Below are 21,758 nucleotides of genomic sequence, written 5' to 3'. Positions count from 1 at the left end.
CTCAGTGACTTCTCAGTGTCTCTTAGGAATTCCGGATCGCTTGAGACCCTAGAAATATGGAAGCACTTGTGGCTTAGGAGGCTGTCTTTTTGGGGAGGAGAAAGGGTGTGCGCAATGTCAATAAATGTGCAGTGCTAATTGCGTAAAAATATGAGCAGAAAATCATTCAAGAATTCTGAAAACAGAAATGAGTCATGCAGTGAGGAGGAGAGGAAAAACCTGTTAAGGCAGAATGCAAATTTCAGTTGACTGCCGCTACAACCAATGGAGTGACCAGTGGATCTTAGGAGCATGATGCAGGTAAGAACAGAAGTGTCCCTCAGCTGCCATCTGTCACTGACACCCAGATCCTCCACAGTAGATCTTAAGAGGAGCCAAGTGCAGTGTTCTTAAGCACTGCAGACATCTATAACATTTCTGACTGTGTGGGAGGACTGAAAGATGGGAGGCATTTGAGAACATCAGTGATGTTCTGCTCAGTTTCTTCCCAAACAGAAAACTCAGTTCTGTGCTGAACTGGGAACAGTTCTTCTTAAGCCTCTCAGGCAGTCATCCTATCAAACTGGAATTCATTCTCACATTCTCAGGCTTGCTGAATGCCCTTTGAACAACTACAGCATTGACATGCTGCATTATAGTTACAGAAAGCCAATGCTTTGTTCAAGCAAATCTCTTGATGCACAAATCTCTTTTAAGTTATGTACTTAGGATAGGATTTTCTAAAGGTTAACCTGGATCACTTTGAAAGTGAAGTTCCTGTTGGCTGCTCTGAGAACTGTGAGTTCAATTTTTCTTATCCAGTCTCTTTAAAGGTTTTCAGTTATATGTTATATCAAATTATCAAGACCAGCAGCATTTTCAGCTAGAGAGATACTCACTGTTACCTGTTAGTTTTCTAGCTGTGAGTATTCTCCTTGAAAAATTCCAGATGTCATAATTCTTTCCAGCTTCTCTTTAGAAGACGAAAAAGAAGAAAAATATTGTGATGAAAAGCTCATGTACTGGTTAATCCTTTAAACAGAGAATAGTGATATTGTTAAAGAGAAATATGTCTTCAGATCTGCAACATATCCGAGATGACAGTCGTCATACAACCTGCAGGGAGTATACATGATACTTTTTGTTTCATGTTTTGATATTTTCTAACATTTTTGAAACAAATTAAATATTTAAGCTTGTTTAATGCTGCAGATCAAACCCAAAGTGCAGCAACAGAACAAGCCTTCCTGTGATGCCCCATGAACTAGAGTGGACTTGAGGAATGCATCTTTAAAAGCATAAATTTGTTCAGCATTCCCAGTAACTTGAGAGTACAGTGAAGATTACCTGCCACCTTTCCAATGAATACCATTTGCATTTTTGAGGTTTCTGTGAGTTTGTGAGGTATATATAACACAGTAGATGGTAGTCAGAAGAAGCAGTTTCTTAGCTGTAGTTTTCAATGTCCCTAATTACCTTTTTACAAAACTCTCTCTCTGATCTGTCATGCTTTCATTCTGCTTCCCAGCTCTATTCCTTTGTGTAAACTACATAACTGCTCCTTCTGCTACAGTTGAGTTAAACTGTCATCAAAGATTAATCATTTAACATTAACCTTTCAGATCTTCAGTAACAAATATGTCATTATTTCTTTTTCATTTTATGATTACCATTCTTTTAGCCCAAGTCTTTTTTCTTTGGAATATTCTCAAACTTCCAATATTTGGGAGAGTGTGTGAGAGAAATGGAGAGATACTACGAAGTTAAGGGATGATGTGTGTGGTTTATGCAAGGCTCAGGAGCTTGCTTTCTGCTCTCCAGCATTTCACCAAACCCACACCTGTTGTCCGTTCAGCACTTCCAGCAAACTGAGGGCACTCAGTACTTCTGAAGCTACTACAAAACTTATGACAATTTTTAGTCTTTTAATTACATTACCAAGAATTCTGGAGAAGATCAGATGTTGTTTTTGTTAATCCTGCTAATCCAGGCTCAGCTGGGGTCTGAGTCTCACTGAACCACATGAACACACATGTGTGTTACTTGAAGGGGAGTTTGCACTCAGAACAGATGAGAAAAGATAAAGGGTGGGCAGAAAAAACACTGACCCAGTTAAAACGAATGCAGGAGAATGACAGTGATTAAAAAAAAAAAAAAAAGCAGTTGTAACCAGATCAGACTTTTGATACAATTGTCATATACTCATAAGCAGCAGAAAGGTTGGTGGACCAGCACACAAGAAGCCCAAGCTGGAAGGCCTCTTTTGACAGATATACCTCTTCGTGGCCGTGTGGAATAACAAGACAAGATCAGCACCCTTTGTCCGTGGGTCTGCATTACATAGGACGGCAGAGCACTTTCTGTGGGCTAAAAACGCGTAAGCAAATGGTTATGGCGATGTGGTGGAGGTGTGATCACTTGCTGTGCTGTGGTAACACGGCCATACGCCAAAGACCTGGGAATTTCTCGTGGCGGTCCAGCACATCACTCTGCTGTTGGGAAGGGGAGCGGTAGAAGCCACCAGCTTCTGCCACCAAACTCCCAGGTGAGAACCTGAGATCAGGCAGGTTCTCTGCGACACTGGTGCTATGTACTCCATTTGTGGCAGCTTGTGCATCAAGAGGAGGATGTCCTCAAACCAAACTGCGCCCGGGGGGAATCTGTCTGCCGCCGTTCTTCATGGAGCCACTAGAGGGAAGCGTCAGAGTGCTCTCTGGCCGTGCTTGCTCGGCACCCCTGCGAACACGGGGGACGTCGGAGCTCTGCTGGTCTGCTGTGATCCCAGTAGGGAGGGCACTCAGACTCTGTGTCATTTAAAATGCTTTTTTTCATTAGAGCTAACAGTATAAAATGAGAATCGGATAGATAATCTTACATCCCTTTAGATGCTAGGAGCCCGGAGCGGTGCAGCATTGAGCAGGATGCCAACCCATGTGCATTATGAACATACTCTGCTTAGTGGAGTTTTATATTTCAACAACTTGAGTTTTAACTATTGATTTCACAAATGACGACACAGTTCTGATAAATGGGATCTTTGGAATTCCATCATTTTGAAATTTCAAATGAGCCCTGATAGTGATTTTTTTGAGATTGCTTTTTGTTGAAAATAAGTGTCTCGTTAGAAAATTTAATGTAATTAAAAATGAAGTAGTTTAAATGTATCTGAACTTCAGCTTCCTATCAAGACAAGAACCATCTGGAAAGTTTGAATGCCAGATAAAAAAACCTATTTTCAAAGATATTTGAAGCTTTCATCACAGTAATTTTTGTTTTGGTATATTGCTGGAAATTGCTTTCCTAAAATACTTGAAAGCACATAATTAGCAAGTTTTATTCAGCAATATTTTAACCGTTGTTATTATTTTCTACAAATATTGCATGTTTATATTTTGGTTATAGGATTATTATCAAGTTGTTAATAAAAATGCATGTTTTTACCAATATCTATAGTGATATTGCTCATAAAACTTTGAAATTTCTTTATTTTCCCTCTGTTTGGTAGTAAAAGTTATTATTGAGTTAACGAATGAAATGGAAATGATGTAGCTTAAGGGACCATCTGAGCACAGCCAACACAACAGAAATAAATCTGTAAATGTGAAGTTATTTGATAAGCTTCATTTCAATCAGTAGAAATTACCTGTTTTTTTCAGATTACGAGATCCTTCTAAGGGAAGAAGTCAAAGACCTGTTACTGCACTAAGCCAGTCAAGTGACAGTAGGCAGAATTCAGTTAATCTATGCTAGACTGAGTCTGACTGTGTTAATAAACACATTTGTAGTACGATGCAATGTTAAGATTTAATGCAAATTGTGTGGCTGCATATAACTTACAAACAGAAAAAGGAGCAAATGTAAAGCAAAGATTACTAGGTTTGAGATTAACACCTCACTTTATTCAAATCTGTTTCTGATTTCTTTTATATAGAGAGACTTGTAAATAGACCTAAAGAATGTATTACTCACTAAACTGTCAATCCTTTTTTAACAAGGTTCATGTATCTATATTGCAAAATAGTCCTCACTGGTTTTCTTTTTAAAATTTCCAGTGCTTAAATGCAGAGGTGGTAATGTGCTTCTCAAATAGCTGGGACAGATTATTAAATCAGATAATCACTAGCCATTCCGATCCATCCATCTTTAATTCAGGATTTCCAGACCAGCGTCTTGTACGTGGCCACTCTCCAGGAATTCTGGACTTGGTGATAGACAAGTAGCTATAAAGGTAAGGTGTGATCTTTACAGTCTTTGAATCATGATATTAATGTCATGTGAATATTTGACAGTCCTATTAAAGAAAATAGGATCTGTCTGGTAATCTTTTGGCTGCTGTAGGGTCTAACAAGTTGTAATCCTTAACTTCCCCGCCAGTAAATTCCTCTTTAAGCACAAGATATCCCAAAACAAATCACCACTAAAACCTCTCCAATATGTTAATATATGTAGAGTTCTTTTAAGCAGATAATTCTAGGAAAAAAAAAAGGCATTTTTTTCTCTTCTCTTTCTACCATGTAGCCAAGCTGAAATGCTCTAAAGGCTTCCATATATTGAAACCTATGATTTGGGTGAAATGGTCATAGTGAAGCACAAGAAGACACAACACAAATGAGGTTTAGGATTTCACTACAAACATAAAATTCCAACCTAAAATGTTTGTATTAGTTTATACAAATATCTCTTTTATTAGTGAATCCAATTAGACTTTTTAATTGATCTATAACCCTTTTCAAGATGAAATGGGCACACATTGCATTTTTTTCATGTAATTTTGATGCAATAAATAGTGAAGTCCAAGCATTTTGACTAAGATTCTTAATGTCAGTTTGGGCTGAGAGCCAGAATTCTAGAGAAAACACAGGGAAATATTCAAGAGAGCTGCATCACAACTGAAGTTCTGTGTTGGCAGTGACTTCAGCAAACAGAAATAGTCATGGGCACATCTATGTCTTTATCGTACCAGCATGGCTAGGCAGAGGTCTCTTTCACCTGTGGATGTAGCAGGACACTTCTCAGGTGGAAGTTGTCCTACACCTCCAGGGACTGAGAAATTGAAGTCATAGGGTCTAATACAATTTAGGTTGGAAGGAACCTCAGGAGATCACCTAGTTCAACCCCTAGTCTTACAGTTTATCTTACATAGGTGACTTTTTCTTGCCTTGGAGTTTATACACCTCTCCTCCCCCAGGCTCAGCTATGTCTCTGTGTTTATTTCCACCATGTTGATTCATCTGCCTAAGAGTCAGATGCTGCCCAAGATCAACAAGGCAGTGAAATAAAATCCTCCCATTTCTTTTCCACTTTTGAGCTGACAGGCACAAACTTCAATGGTCTGAGAGCAGGGCTGCTCTTAAGTGATGATTTTTCAGAGAGGTTCAGCAGAGGTGCACAGGGGTGTTCCCACCCTGCACTGAGAAGAAGTGGGGTAGGGGAGAAGAGAGAAGGAGGAGGCAGAACAGCTGCAGCAGCTGGAGTGGCCAGGATCAGCTTGCCTAGCAACCCCCACTTCTTAGGCAAGGGCATCTAGTTCAGTAGCAACAGCAACATCAGAAGCAGTCCTGACACTCGGTGAGCTGGGTCCATGTAGGAAGCATGAGAGCTGTCAAAGCACCAGCCTTAGGGCTCCGAAGCCTCCTCAGTTTATTGGTAGGTAAACTACATAGATCCACTTACCAGAACTTATTCCTGTGGTCTGTGCATATGGAAAGAACTGTATATTGCTTATTGCAGTGAGACAGCTATTTATAAAAGGCAATTAATGTTATTTTAGTAATGCAGAAAACAAGAGTAACAGAAGAATATATTGGAAAAATCAGTTTTATAATTCTATCTTATTCCATGAATACTGTGATAAGTAATTGTATAATACAGTAGATTATTATCCTCCAATAATCTATAGCAAAACAACAGCAGATTATATGAATAGAAACTATTATCTTTTACTAGAAGTGGAATAAGACCAGGGTGCATTATCATAACATATTCTATTCTGTTCATATATACTCTACAGTTTATATTTTAATAGATGATTAATGCAGCTATTATAATATATAATATATATACAGGTATAATGTATATTCTGCTATTGTTGCAAATCAATCTGTATGCTATTATGATGCTGTATTCTACCTGTAATAGGCTTATGCAACCTTAATATTATCTATAAGTATATATTTTAACATTTATATAATTAACAGTTATGTTATTAAAGGTACAACAAAAAATGATTAATTCAAAGAGTTTAGGTGTAAAAGATTAAAAGAAATTGAGCAGTTTGGAGCAGGAGGGTGTGCCATTTTAAAAGCAAACAAAAACCCTCTTTAAATCAAATATCTTTCTGCATATGGTCCTAGAACCACCTGCTCTTTGTAGAGAAAACCATCTGCAAGAGAAGGATTAGTTAAGTCCCCTCATTGTTTCATGGCTAATTTCTGTGTAGATCAAAATAATATACTGATCGAGTTTGTATATCCCTTGGAAGCTGTCATTTTTTGCTGCAACGGTTGAAGACAGCAAAGTATGCCAGGCTATGTTTCTGCATTTGGTTTGATTTCTTTAGAAGAAATATAAACTTTGGAGATGGAACTCATCCTTCCCTTGTTCCCGTTCTGTCTTTTTTGGAGTCTATTCATATGCTTTTTTTCTGGCAGGTGATGTTAGTGGAGGGGTGGCATGATTTAGATAACAAAGACTATGACTGTTGGCCTCTGGAAAAACCAGATGAGTATAACATGCTGGACTGTGGAGGTGAGTGAGTCCTAAAGCTGCTCAAGAGATAATCCCTTGCTTGGAGAATGGTTGAAAACCCAAAACTGAAGTACTCAGAATAATATGTAACTCATGATAAATGTTATACATGGTGGGAAGCGTCTGAATCAGTGACAACTTCTCTTTCTAGAGAAATAAGTGAAAGAAAACAACCAAAAGATACTTCAGAGCAATTATTTGTCCGATATTCATTGGTTCCAAAAGAAAAAGTAATAGCAACAGCTGAATCCCTTCCCCCAGACAGAAACTGAAAACATTTTATTTCTCATTAGAAAATCAAAAGCAACTTAATCCAAACAAAGCAGTCAGGCGGCTCCGCATTGCAAATTCTGTTGAGTCATTGGTGAAATTTTGTGGTGTCAGTTCAAAAGTGGACTGTGGTTAAACACTCAAGCCAGTAAGCACGGTCACTAATTCTACACATCATGCTTTTCCACCTTGCTTAAAACTGTGTTCCATCACATCACCTGACATCTTTAACCACTTCTTCAAGTCAGTTTCAAAAATGAATTTACATTGAGAGAGTAAAAAACAGACTAATTTTTATGTTGGAAATTGATTGTTTGAAATTGAAAAACAAAAAGCAACTGAAATATGGGAAATTCTATTTAAATATAAGAAAAATCTTTTATACTGTAAGTGTGATCAACCAGTAGAATAGGTTGCCCAGAAACATTGTGGTTTCTCCATCCTTGGAGATTTTCAAAACCCAGCTAGACAAAATCTAGAGCAACCTGCTTTAGGTGACCCTGCCTTGAGCAACACAGGGTTGGACCAAATGATTTCCAGAGGTGCCTTCCAATTTCAACTATTCTGTGATTTTGTGGTTCTGTAACTGATAAATAACCAATGTAAAGGAATACTTTTGTTTCTATTGTAAAAGATAAGACCAGAGACAATGTGTTTTAATAGGGTTTTTAGAAAAAAACAGAACACCTGATAAACTAATACTGATAAAACACTCCAGGAAATATACTGCTGGGTTACACTCTGAGCTCAATATTACAGCTAAACATTTCCCAAAGAGTTCTGTTGGACCAGTGAAATTCAAAGACTATCTAGATGATTGTCAACTAAGACTTTTATCCCTGTATGAATTTACTATTGCTTTAACATTGAAACAACTATTTATCAGAACAGAGGACTTGTTTAAAGCTATTCTTACTAATAATCAGAGAGTGAACTGAGTACAAGGGAAACTAATATGAGTAGGTTGCTTAATTAACGCATACCCTTTACAACCAGTTTTAGAATGAACTCCAAGCTCTATTCTGCCTTTCTCTGTGTTTGTTCCTTGTCATCTTCTGGGCATTGCTAAAAGCAAAGCAAGAGGCATATATACTGTAGCCTCATTGCTGTGGATTTAACACAAGATCTTCAAAGCATTTAGATCTGGGAGTATCTATTGTTGAAAAAAGAGTTCTGTTTATCTTTGTGAGACCTTTAAAGGGAAGTAGAAAGTAATTTAAGTGAAATTTATGCTGACCTTTTGCCTTCATTCTCACACATTCTCTGAAGCTCAACCCTCTCTTACCTTTTAGTGCAAATCACACTAGTATTTTTTTGTAAAGCTTTGTGTTGTAGTTTCTCTCATAGTGTTAGCATTTATAATGAGTGTTTACTTTTCAAGGGAGATGTGAAATCAAGAGCTTATTTTACAATTTGCTTCTTTATATCTGAAAGGGAATTATGTTTAGGGGAAAAAAATACCAGCTTCACTAACAGTGCAAGTGAAGAATACACTTGCAAAAACAGCTCCAGAGTAATACAAGAGTTTATAATTGAACAGCAACAAACAAGTGAGGATCTCTTGAATGGCAGGTTTACCCATCCTCTGCAGAAGGGATTTAAAACTTTCTGACAAACTGAGAGCTACACTATTGCATGATGTAAGTAATTTGATGTGGTGCAAATTAAAACCTTCATCCAACAATATGAAAAGAGGTATGTGAATGGAGTGGGAAGATTTTGATAGTGTTGTTTAAGAATATGGATTAAAAACTTCTCCCGCATCTTATCTCACTTTTTTCCCAGGCTCAGAGCAGGTAATAAGGTGTCCCAGGGACAAGAGAGATGACTGGGATAAATTATCTTTCCCAGTAAGTGTGTGGAAATGGAAAATGACAGATGTCTGAGTAGCACTCCTTCCACTGTCCTCTGTTCTAGATGTGATATGGTTTTATAAAATGAGAATGCTTTGTTAAATATATAATTATTAGTATATATAATTTATGTCTCATGAGGTTAAGGGTTTTGACTGAATTTCATGTGTGCTAGAGTTGCCTGTTCTTCTTCTATAATGCGTGCCTCAGTGAAAGCAGTCAAGAATGAAGAGCAATGTTTATTGCTGATCAAAGAGGAAAGCAAATATATCAGGACAAGCAGCACTGCATTATACTGGAAGCAAAGTTACTTTAGATAAGATGACCAGATTTTTTGTCATATTTCTGCAATTGCTTGATCTTTTCTAAGTGAGTGTCAGAATTGTTCAGTTAATGTGCATTTGTGTTTACCTATACAGCCACTAAAGTGGATGACGGTTTTGGGCTCATAAAAAGCAATAGGAACAATAGATGAAAATCACTACAGAGAAAGTTTTGCATCTGTAAAGTAGAAAAGGTTATCAAATATGTTGGCCCATGATTGTCTTGTTTCTAGGCCTGGAGATGGCATGGGTGCAAAGGCCTCCAGAAAAGGCTGTGAGCGGGGAATTCTTCAACGTGACCTACTCAGTCTTTGCTTCAGACAGATTTTATCAATATGCAGTGCAAAATGGAATCCTTTCTCACAGGTATTACCTCCTATAAAAATGCTTTCAAGGTCATGAGTATATGGGATTTCTGTGTGTACATTTTCAGTAACATAATTGGAACAGATACTCTGGGGTTCCTTGTTAATTCATTGCATCTCTTCAGGTCCTTTATAGCTCTCTTTGCCCTGATATTTTCCGCTCTGCAATGGCTTTGCTCTCAGAGCAGCCATCATGGCATACTTGCCCACCTGGTCCAGGATAAGGCACATCATCCTGTATCTGCATTACTGTCTCAGTGCAACTCTGAACATCTCTTCTTGCCTTCTCTACACAAGGAATTTACAACTGAAGTTTAAGCACGAGTCCCAAACTAACTGTATCTTATATTCATTTTAACCATAAGTGTGATTGAAGTGCACAACATGGGTATGAGAAAGAGGCTGGCCCAACCCTGAATCCACTGCATTTAGTGATGAACTTTTTTGAATTCTGTGGGATGGAAATCAGTCCAAAAGCTTATATATCAGCTCAGAAACTTTTTGGTAAATGTAGACAACAGAGGCTAAATACATAATGTTTATGTGTACAACTCCAGGTCACTAAAAGGCTAGTACACCCTGATTTTACACTTTTGTCTGTACATAGCAGTTCTCCATCCATAAACAGCAATGTCTGGGATAGAGGCTGCAGCTGTAATTCCCTACTTTCTGTGCTCTACTTGGTTGGTGTACTTTTTCTCTGCCAATCTGAGTGTTCACATTGCAAAGGTCAGATTGTAAAAGCTGTTGTCCAGAGATTTTTTTTTTTCATATTGAAAGATGACCTATAATCCATTTGCAATGGCAAAAAGTTGATATTGTGTTTTGATCATCTGTGTACAGAGTTTTGCAAAATTTGTTTATCACATTTTCTGAAATTTATGGCCAGTGATAGTTCCAAGAACTTAGCCATAAAGCAGGTTTTTTTCACTGCTTGGAAATGCATCTGTTTTTCTAGTCATTCCAGGGACACCCATTCCCTTAAATCAGAAAGGAATTTGGAAAATTCTGCTCTTTGTGTACTTATACATGTCTTGCACATAGGAACAGATGGCAAATATTTAAAAAGAGATAAATCTATGCTGCAGTTTTTCAAAGGAATCAAGTTTGCACCTCATTTTAACTAGAAGACTATCTGGTTGACTCTCAACCTTACAGTGGCTGACCCAAATATGGCTGAGGCTGGCAAGTCAATGTATGGGCGTCAGCATAATTGGGTGAAGCCGTGATGAAGATATTGAATAAAAAATACAGAATACAGGATAAATTTTTAAAAACAGCCATAAAGACAAATATGTGATGGAATTAGGCACCAACTTGATTAAGTGGGTTTTTTTAACTCCCAGCATGGGCTCAAAGGCCAACAGATTTTAATATTTTATCTGTGTAGATGTCTTGGGGATTGACAAATCTGTTTATCTCAGGTTTCAAGTGTATCTATGCCTTTGTAAATTTGATCATGAATACAATCTATGTCAACCTGATCCCCTATGTTTGTGTTTATTTCTTATAATACAGTCTTCTGTCTTAAATCTACTCATTACTGGCTAGTTCTTCTTTCATTAAAAACAAAATAAAAAATAAATACCGGTGTTCTGGCGTTGCTTTATAGAGATCCATCACAAGTGCATAACATTTAAACTAAACCCTACAATTAAGTCTGGCTATACCTACTGAGTAAACCGTGTTTGCAGAAAATGATTTTATTTTAAAGCCAAATTTATTAGGGTGATAACCAACTGAAGGTGTAACTGAGGAAACAGTGGGAAAAAGTATAGCACCACACATTTCCAGGTAACTACATTTGTCTCTCGGGGATGAACTTTCAAAAGGCCCACCTTGTTTTGCAGAACAGTCTATTCATAAAGTCCACTTTTTGTTCTAAAATTTTGGTTTGGGGAATTGTATCTGATATTATTGTCCGATATAGTTCTTTTCCTTGGCTGTTTGGGTTGTGGAGCAAAGACTGGAGCTGAATGAATCATATGCATACATGAAGGTATATAATTGAAAACACAGAATGAAAGTAGGCAGGGACACATGTTTCTGATAGTGGAAGTAGAGTAATGGTATCTTCTTCTGTGCCAGATGTAGCAGTGCCAAGTAATCCCAGCTGGTCATGAAGTCAGTCTGAGGAGAGAATTGGAGGCTGGTACCTGCTTGTGGCATATTATCTGCCAGAAGTCCGTACCGCATGGCAGTAGATAGTGGGCCAGTTGACAGCAATCTTCATTGCTCCAGGAACGCTTCAATCAGAAATAAAAAAAAGAGAAAGAAATGGTGCAACTGTTTATTTCACTGCATATGTTTTTGCTGCTGATTTTTTGTCTGTAGGGTAAAGAACAGGCTTATGTGCTTGTTGCAATTTTGGAGAATGTGAAATGAATATAAAAATTTCTCTCTCTGCTGCTTGGCTAGAAATGCTACTGCTGCAAAGGAATTCTGTGAGGAGCATGAATGCCCTGTCAGCTGGAAAGATGCAAACAGGGAGAACTGCTGTGTCTACCATGCCAATATTCACTCCTGTCCTTTGGCCTTCATGGTTAGTATAATGGTGCAGCGTCATGTGCTCTGTTCTTGCTGCTGGACGAGACATCATTGTAACAACTAAGTTAAGTTTATGAAGTCTTTCTGTGATTACAATTAGACCAAATCTATAGTTCACTAAAACCACTGTGGGGATATCTGTCAGTGTTAGAATTTTTTCCACTGGATGCTGAGGCTGCAAAGCAAATGGCTGGATTTTTGAACAAGGCAGTACTCAGAATCTCTCATTACGTTTAGTGGGGACAGTTTCATTTCTTTGAAATTACTTGACTCAGATCTCTGTACAGTCAATAGAGAAAGAAAGACAGATCATTTCATTCTAAATCAAGCAGGGCGAATTGTGAGTTGGAGGTGTTACTGTCTCTGCAGCTTATAGAGGGACCCTGAATTATTTGCTTGAATTACTGAAGTTGAGTGGGGTGAGTATCACTGGCTATGACTTGTAGAACTGAAGCCTGTATACACATGTCCTGAGATGGAACTTTTCTGTATCAGATCAGAGCGAAAAAGGGAATCCAGATACAGGATAACAAAATTTGTTCATGCGATGTAAGCAGGATCCATTCTTAACTTACCTGCTTGGCTCATTATAAGAGCCTGTCCCTTTTTGAATGAATATTTAAAGTTCTGACTCTAACAATACAGTTTGGGACAAATTTTTTTCTTTTTTTTATCTGTGAGGTAAGCCTTACCCTGGATAATAACCCTCATGCAGTTGCCCAGTCTTTCTAGTTGATCTCCCTTCTGGCAATCTGACACAGTCTTCGTGATAAAAGATGGTGTAATAGAAAACCTAGTCTACATGTCTTGTGGCTATTTCGTGTACCTTTCTGTGTGAAGGCTTAATGTCTCCACAAGAGCTCTAGCTTACTTCCTGGCAGTCCCTTCTTAAGGAGCTGTTCTGTTAATGACTCCCTGGGGGCCTTTGATGATACCAGGACTTTGGTTTAGAAGAGGAATCGCTGCTGGAACCATCACATCGAAACTTTTGTCTAGAACCGTAGTAAAGAACTTCAATATCCCACCACTGTGGTGGCCTCTCCATTATTTCTTACTTCCACAATTAGTTCTGCTTGGAATTAAGGTGTGGGAAAGGGGAAAGCATGTAGCCAACATGCATGGTCTGGCTTCCTTGTAATACTGTAAATATTTCAGTTCCTGCTTAGAAGAAGTCTAAGCAGGTTGACTGTCATACAGCAGGAGGACCATGAATAACATTGCATAAGATTGAACATACACTTCAAAGCAAGCTTATTCCATTATTTGAGAGGAGGTTTTGTTGGGTTTTTTTTGCAGTGTCATGAATTTTAAATCATTTTATCTTGATTAATATGAATTCCATTTCTTTTGATTTTGTCTATGTCTTACAGTGCATTGAAAGAAGTGCCTGAAGTATCTGGAGTTAGGAGGCAGACTTAATCCTTTCAAACAAACAAAAAAAAATGCAAGATCTCCAGACAGTCAAAATAATCCTCTATGCTTGCAATTTCTGGGAAGTTTACATCTTAAGAGCTTTACTGAGAAATGCTCTGCAAACAGGCACAGAAGAGATGCCTTACTTACTCATTAAAGAAAAAAAACTTTGCTGTATCAAAAGTGAAACTGCAATAAAACCCCTTTTGAAAAATATAAAAAGTAGGATATGACTCTGTTTCTGGTTCTAATATCGCAAATCCTGAAATGTGTATTAGCTTCATAGAATTACTGCAGTTAAAATTTGGGACCACATTTTGCCTAATGTATTTTAAAAAATAACAATATTTGTGAGATTTTAACTCAGTATAGGCACAATTGCTTCTCTCTTATTTTATCTTTTATTTTGTCACAGAACAGTGTTGCTTGTGCTTTAGCATTTTAATAGATTTGGTTACAAAATATCACTTTATTTGCTGTTAGAGAACACAAGTCATTTTAAGAATGTAAAGAGGATGAACTAGGATTTTCATTGTGTTGTGGTTTACTGACATAACCAATATGTCTGATAAAGGGTAGAGGAGGAATATGTGGTCCATGGATCCCAGATGATGGCCAGATATTTACTCACACTTTGTCTACAGCTGGTAAAATGAGCCAAAGAAACTGGACTGCCAAGGTAAGGTATATTTATTGCATATAGGATTTTACCTGGTTTGTTCTTTTCAGAGTTTATTTGCTAGTAGTTTAGTACAGTTCATGTACATGTTCCCCATCTCATTTATTAGTTAGTGTTATGTGTGTAAGTGATGCATATGACTGAGCAATATCAGTTCCCAGCTGACTTGACTTGGAAGTGACAGCTTTTCACACTGCTACTCCTTAGGTAGTTAGTAGAAGTAATGGGCATGGGAGGGAAGAGAATAGCCTTACCTGTCCATTTAAGGCCTATACTGACAATATATTGCACTACTGACTGGACAGTGTTGCAGGTTAATATGGACATTAGGGGGCTTCTACCCAACTGAAGTAACAGGGAAGCAAATGTGGCAGAATGCATAGGCTGATAGCCCTGCTTGGTGAAAAGAATACACATCAGCAGGGGAATCAGACCTGCCTTTTCTACAAGAGTTGTCTCTCCTGCTTCTGTTTGTCTCTCCAGTCACGGACACCTGTCCTTCCTGATTCTGAAAAAGTGCACACATTCTTTTGCAAGACACTGCAATCGGACAATTGTTGTTGTAATTGCTGTATGCAGGTGAAGTTTTGATGCTTGCTGCTTTGTTCACTTGTTTGGCAGGTTGTTTTAGTTCATGTGGGCGTGACGTCTCTCATTGCACACGTCAGAGTTGGGAGAATGCAAGTTGCTCTGGAAGCAAAAACCACAGTTATTCCTGCAGTAGGTATGACATAAAACAAAGATGTGAGGGAATTGCTTATTGACTGCAAATCTCAATGATTTCATCATTCATGCACGGTTACCAAGAGAAAAAGGGACTCCTACCCCCACTTACCATTGAAAATACACAAAAGTCTCCCTAAAATTCTTCTTCACATAACACTGAACATCTGAAAAAGTGTTTGAACTTCTAACCTGTGTATGAATCTAGAACAGCAGGAAGCCACTCTTGTTAAATAGGTAAAGTCAAATACCATGACCAATGTCCTGAGGTACTACAAGGCATGTCGATGGGGATGTGAAAATATTCTTCCAGCTAGTATGTTGTGAGGATCTGGACAGTCTTCCTCTGAAGGGGAGCAGACTAGCCTTAAGCATATTGGAAAGGTAGAAAGCCATCTTGGTTTCTTTGTTCACATTAAAATTCAATTGCTCCCAAAGGCATCAGTCTTTCATTCACTTTAGTATAGCTGTATGCAAGATAGCAGAAATAACCATAACATTTCTCTTAGCAATGCAAAATTTAAAAAGTGGACTTTATTTAAGAAGTTAAACACACAACCTGAAGAAAAATATTGAGTAAAATAGGAATGTTGTCACAGTACTCTTGTTACCTACTCTTCTGGAAGTTTGAGAATATATTTCCCAATGTTACGAAAAAAAGAAAAAAAGAACCAAAGCAACTCCAGTGTGGATGGAAGAATTTAGCTATAGAATTTGCTATTCATTTCAAGACAGCTCCAGCTGAGTTTTCCAGGAAACTTACAATTTATCAGAAAAGAAATTTAAAAAATGAAGCTCTACCCTTGAGGCAGAAAGTGACTACTCTGATCAGCCTGGTACTATACTGGGATCAAACGGACTGAGGCAGAATTACTTCTGAGCAGTGGATTTTGTTTTGTTGAGGCTTTTTAAAAAAAGTATATTACATAGTGACAGAATAATACCTTCAGCTCGTCTCAGAAGGCTGAAGTACAGCAGATATTAGTTTAGTCATAGAGGTGAAATTGAAACACCATTCAGGACATGGGAGAAGGAGTTTTGTCCTTTAGGGCTTTTGTTTTAAATCACATCTGAATCTGCTGATAGTTTTCATAAGACCTTGGAGAAAAAGAAATCCTTGAAGTATGAATTGCAAGGTTTCATTCTGCTGTGCCCAGTTTCTTCTGCTGCTGCTGAGGCAGAGTCACTGGCTTCTGGGGATCTGAATGGCTGGATTAAGTACAAAGAATACAAAAGACAATGCCTGCCTTGAGGAACTTTTAAGTCTTAGAAAAACCAGATGGACAATGAGAAACAGAGTAGTGATAAAGTGATTTATATACAAAACATGTCAAAGACTCTGATGTCATTAACAGCTTAATCTGAACAAAGAGATTCTGTATCACTTTAAAAATTCAGATTATTGTTTCAACTGCTGAGGTACTACCTCTGGATTATCCAAAATTTATTCTTTCTGGTACTAAGAGGTTTCCCAGCTCAAGAACCATGTGTTTAAATCTGAATACAACTTTGTGGATGGATGAATTTGCCTTAAAATACTCTGATAAGTGTTTCCTTTTCTAATCAGTCTGTGGAGATGGCTTTTGTGAGGAAGAAGAAGGCTGCTCTATCTGTCCGGCAGATTGTGGAGAATGCCCACTGTCTGCTGATGCTAGGATAGCAATTGCATTACCAATATGTTTAGTCTGCACTGGCTTCGTTTTGACAGTCATGGTAAGTAGCCTTTCTCTCTTCTATTTCCTTTCTCTTACTTCCATGATTTGGTTAGTTACAGTGGAGCTTGCTCTTAGTAGAGGGATGGATTTTCTTCTGCATCCAGAACCTGCGTGCAATTGAAGAAAGCAGAAGGAAGGGAAACAACGTTTTTGGCTTCTTTACGAGACGGTGCTCAGGGGGCTGGGAATTTTCATCCTCTAAGAGAGAAAACTGAAGAGGAATTTAACAGAGGGATGGATATATAAAGCTATAGGAAGTAGTGGTTTTTCACAACATGGGAACTAAGAGGTGCCAGTAAAGTAAGAGTACTTTTTACTCAATAAAATTCTGTTATGAAATTAACTGCTTCAAAACCCTTTGGAGGACAGAAGTATAAATGAATTTGAAAACAAATTAGGTAAATTCATAAAGGGATTGGCTCCACCAGAGGCCATTAAATCTCAGAGTTTAAATAAAGTTTATAATGGAAAACATGCAACTTGGGACATTCTCAAAAGAAATAATGAGAAGAGGATCTTTCTCTTTTTTTTTTTCTGTTTTTTTTTGTTTGTTTGTTTTTTAACAGGTTCATTTTCTTAGTGTAACTGAACCAGCTTGGTTCAGTTCAAATGGATTAATTTTGTATAATAGTTATCAATTACTATAACAGAATCACAAAGGAAAAACAAAAGGGGAATGAGGAGAGAGGAGTGTATGGATACGGGAGAAGTAGTTTTGGATACCTTTGAATGAAAATGTCTGTATAAAGAGGAGACAGCATGCTATTATGGCTATTACTTCACAGTGTTTCTGGGAAAGAGGATCTACATTCCTTATGTGTCTGCATCTTGAAAAAAAAAAGCATTTGTGAATTTCGTAACAAGGATTTAGCAGGTGAATATGGCAGTTGTAGAGTCATTATATTGACTATGTATGTAACAGGTAATTTATTTGGGGTTTGGTCTATAAATCCTGTAAATTGATAGGCTCCTCTTTCCTCAGGGATTCCTTCTCTTTCCATCTTGTACTGCAGTTGCAATGAGCACCTGAGGTAGGCAAGTGCACTGAGAGGGAATGAGCAGGAGAAGGCTGATGGCCCACTGAGTAAGGTACTACAGGATGCGTGAATCACAATTAGGTTTTTCTCTATTCTTTGCCTCTCTGTGTGGCTTTGTGAGTTAGGAACAGAAGCACTGTTCAGAACTATTTGAGCAGGGCAGTTGCGACAACGTGTTTATAGTAACTGTCCTGTAAAACCATTTGATCTGATGCAAATGTGTAATTGGACAGATGAGAAGTTCAGTTTTAAAAAACTGGCATTTTAGAAAGAGCAGTGGAGTTTCGTGGCCTTGCATAGGTTTATCTAAAGGTCTTTTATCAAAATCTGCGTTTTATTTCTACTATTTTTCTGTAGGTTTTGAAGTTTATTTTTTTCTTCTTGCATTTCTGTATATTTATTCCTGCTAACTTTTGCAGTAGCATTTATTTTTTTTTTATGTTTTATTTAGGTGATAAGTAAACAAGATAGGAAAGATCCTTTTATCCAATTCAGTAATTAATATCATGTAAAAAGAACCATCTGGGAAACTATTGCCTTTAATCATTCAAGTAGAGGAGAGGATTCCTTTGATATCAGCATCTGTAGCAAGCCAAGCGCTCACTTCTAGTTAATATGTCTTTGTTCAGTCATACCTTTGCAAGATAAAATGTAGATGTCTATTTTCTCAGAAACCTTTTGAAATAAAAGGGATTACTTACTTTTGGTTCAGTGAGCTCTGTATTTGTCATAAATTTCTACCAAATTATCAACAGAGTCTCCACACCATGTACCTTGCATATTATCTGGGCTTTTGTTACCTGTTTCAATGAATGCATAATTCCTGATATTAAATTCCACACTATGGAAAATGGTATAGTGATGGTAAAATGCTGCTTTGGTTTGACATGTTAGCATTGACTGAAGCTATAACAGCTATATAATTTTATCTGCTGCTCCTCTTTTGAAAGCATGTGTTTACACTTTCTGTGTTAGTTTTGCATGTCATATCTACAGAAAATCAATGCCTTCTTTACAAAGTCACCACAGAATCCCTATCTAATATTCTTTATGCTAGAGTATTTGACATAATATGACCTCATTTGTGGGTCAGGGGCTAATTCTGTTACAGGAAATAAGATGTGCTGCTCCTTATCTTGGGGTTGGGATGTAGTGTGTTCTTGTCATGCACTTACATAGCAGAGGACATTTCCATGACAAGACGTGATGTAAACCACTCATCTGATGTCCAGGCTGAGATGAAAATGTAGTGCATAAGAAAAACTGACAATAATGGAGAGTTTGTAGGCAACACAAAATATGACATGTAATTACATTCTAGAATATAGAATGGACAGTTTTTAAGATATTTATTAGATGCTGTTTTTTTCTAAGCCTGTTATTAATACTCTTGGTTCTAATGTTACTCATAAGATATATGTTGGATGCTTAAACATCAGATTTTGTTTGGATACTTATACTTTCATATTTTTAAAAAATAATATCTGGTTTAATTCCTTCAAAGTCAGTAGGGCTACATCAGGAATTAATTTAATTTATTTTCATAGTGGTTTCAATATCAGAAACAAAAGATGTTTTGGGATGAAAGTTGGATTATAGACTTCACCTGCATCAAACAAGGTGAGTAACTTGTCATTTTGATACTATGATCAGTTTCCTTAATTATTTTGACAAATAATCTCAATCGTAAGTACATCTTCATGTTTTAAGGGTCTTACAAAAGGTGAACCAATTTGCGAAAGACATATCCGAAGTTTCACCCCTGTAACCTCTGTGAGCTGATCACTGATATTTTTGTTTATTAAAACTTTAGATGTCAAAGTTATTTCAAATAGTTTCCTTCTTTTTTTTTATGGTGATTTGTCAATTAAAAAAGACAGGCCTATCCCAAAATAAACAGATAACATCTGGACTTGGACAAACTAAATTGCAGTTGCTTCAGTGGATGTATCGCTCTGTATAATTGGTCTCACTAAGTTGCCCTGGATTTGCACAAATGTGATGAGGGATATAATGAGACCTTAATTTCTTTCAGTGTATGCTATCTGTGACAGACTTGCTGCAAAAAGCAGTTGGTTGTGGCCAGAGATTTTTTTCATTTCACCTTCTGGACACAAAAACATTATTTACTTGGTTCTAATTAAACATGTTAAGAATAAAATCAGATGTTATTACATGCTTTACTATGCTGCACTTAAAATAGGTATAGATTATTTACTCTGCTGTTCATTGTTTTAGCATTCAGAAGGAAAACAATGCCTAGACCCTCAGAAAGGGTGCATCTGTAGAAATCTGATGAAGTTGATAGGTCTGTGCTGATGTACACTCTCTCACTTTCTGTCTCTGTGAGGAATTGCTAGAAAGATGTCTGCTTTATCTGTGTTATGTCATGTTGCTAGTAGAAGCGTCAAGACATTCTTGTGTTAATATATAGTAGAGATACTTTCAGCCTTGGACTTGAACATTAATTTCTGTGTAGTTTTGATATGATATTGTTGTTGCTGTAAAGAACAGATGTTGGCTTAGAAATTAATTTGAGTACATAAAGCAAACTGAATTTCAATCCAGATTTGTGAAAACAGAGATGGAACACTCAAGAAAAAGTGTTTTTCAGTATAGGAACACGAGCAAATTTTCAGGTGATAGTGAATTAGAAGAGGTCATAAACATCTCATGGCAGGAGAAATAATAGAAAGAGACTGAGGAAAATTAGAAGCATAATCAAAAAATAACACATTAAAAATTAATTTGAAAAATCCAAGATGAAAGACATCATAGTTTTCTTGGTGAGGAGCCTGCAAAGCAACGATACTGTTTAAGACCTAGGAGTGATAATTAACAATTTAAGAGTAATGAGGACTGTAATATGATGAAATTCAGAAACACACAGTATGTCCTCTTGGACAGAGCTGTCCAGAGATACCCATAATAGCCCGAAATGTACAGTTATCTAAATGGAATCACACCAGCTATGCTGTACCCAGAGTATGTAGCCTGTAGTGTGAAAAATTAGCTTTATTTTTTCAAGATAACTCCTTTTTTCAGTGGATTGCACCATATACATTTTTAATATATGTACACACACATATATGTACATTCTTATTCTCAAAGCTATCTCAGGGATCTCTAATATCTTTCTGGGTGGAATGCTGTAGAAAGATTCCAAACGTCACCGCAATTTTGAACTGCATATGGATAATACTATGGTGTGGGAACATGGCAGTCCTGAGGCAAGGTGAGATGCTGAACTTCCTCAGCAACACTTTATTGGATACTGATACCAGGGAGAGTTGAGAGGTTTCAGCAATGCTGAGACTAATTGACTAAATCTGGAGTTTAATTTGAGGTGGTGAAATGATATATAATTCATTACATTTGTTTTGGAATCCATTTTGTTACCTTGAGGTGGTCAACAGAGATTAAAAAACATATGTTGAGATCACTGATTTTTTTTCATCTGACTGTATTGTTGCTCTTCTCTGACTTCCCTCTGGTGTTAGAATCACTTCCCACATCCCTGTACTTTACAGTCTTCTAGGAGCTCCAAATAGACTTGTTAAAGTATGGCACAGGGCTTGCTCTGCTTCCCTGGTTTCTGTCCTTGGCGTCTAAGTAGCAGCAAGGGCTAATCATCCCAAGAGCAGTGAAATGAAACTTGCATCAAATCCTGAGGATTAGTGGGAAAGATCACTGGCAATGAGTCACCTCTGGAACTTTTCCACTTTTTATGCAGCAGTCACATCCCAAGCAATGGTTTTCTGTCTTAAGTGTTGACAAGACCAGCCAATATGCAAAGATTTGGAGAATTCCCTATATTTGTCTGCCTCTGGAGTTTCTACCTTGGCAATAATACGCATCTTCAGGTGCCTTTTCTCATCTGACATGCCCTTTAGATCACATAGTACAGACAGCAACAGGAAGCATGACAAGTGCTCCCCCGGCACCCAGTGACTCCAACGCCAGCTGTATCACTGCTCTGAGCTCCTGCACAGCAGCTGCTAACCTGTCCAGGAAACAGTACTTCACCCAGACTGGGAGATAGTAAGTCAACATATTACTCATTTACTGCAGTACCTATTATACTATAGTTTCACCTTGCTTTCTGGT

The 21,758-nt window shown here is 37.5% G+C and overlaps 1 protein-coding gene across 1 annotated transcript in view; it reads left to right on the top strand.

The window, feature by feature from the left end:
• The first annotated feature begins 291 nt into the window (after positions 1-291).
• The window catches only part of LOC137676256 (atrial natriuretic peptide receptor 1-like), a 42,982-nt gene continuing 21,515 nt past the window's right edge, over positions 292-21,758 (top strand). The window contains exons 1-9 of the mRNA XM_068422954.1: positions 292-300; positions 6,630-6,726; positions 9,406-9,538; positions 11,956-12,079; positions 14,072-14,176; positions 14,798-14,900; positions 16,467-16,612; positions 19,199-19,271; positions 21,545-21,692. Coding sequence (XP_068279055.1) covers positions 292-300; positions 6,630-6,726; positions 9,406-9,538; positions 11,956-12,079; positions 14,072-14,176; positions 14,798-14,900; positions 16,467-16,612; positions 19,199-19,271; positions 21,545-21,692 — 938 coding nt within the window. The remainder of the gene's footprint in view (positions 301-6,629; positions 6,727-9,405; positions 9,539-11,955; positions 12,080-14,071; positions 14,177-14,797; positions 14,901-16,466; positions 16,613-19,198; positions 19,272-21,544; positions 21,693-21,758) is intronic.

This window comes from Nyctibius grandis, chromosome Z (assembly GCF_013368605.1).
Source record: "Nyctibius grandis isolate bNycGra1 chromosome Z, bNycGra1.pri, whole genome shotgun sequence".
Taxonomy (NCBI): Eukaryota; Metazoa; Chordata; class Aves; order Nyctibiiformes; family Nyctibiidae; genus Nyctibius; species Nyctibius grandis.
This window is presented reverse-complemented; position numbering and strand designations above follow the sequence as displayed.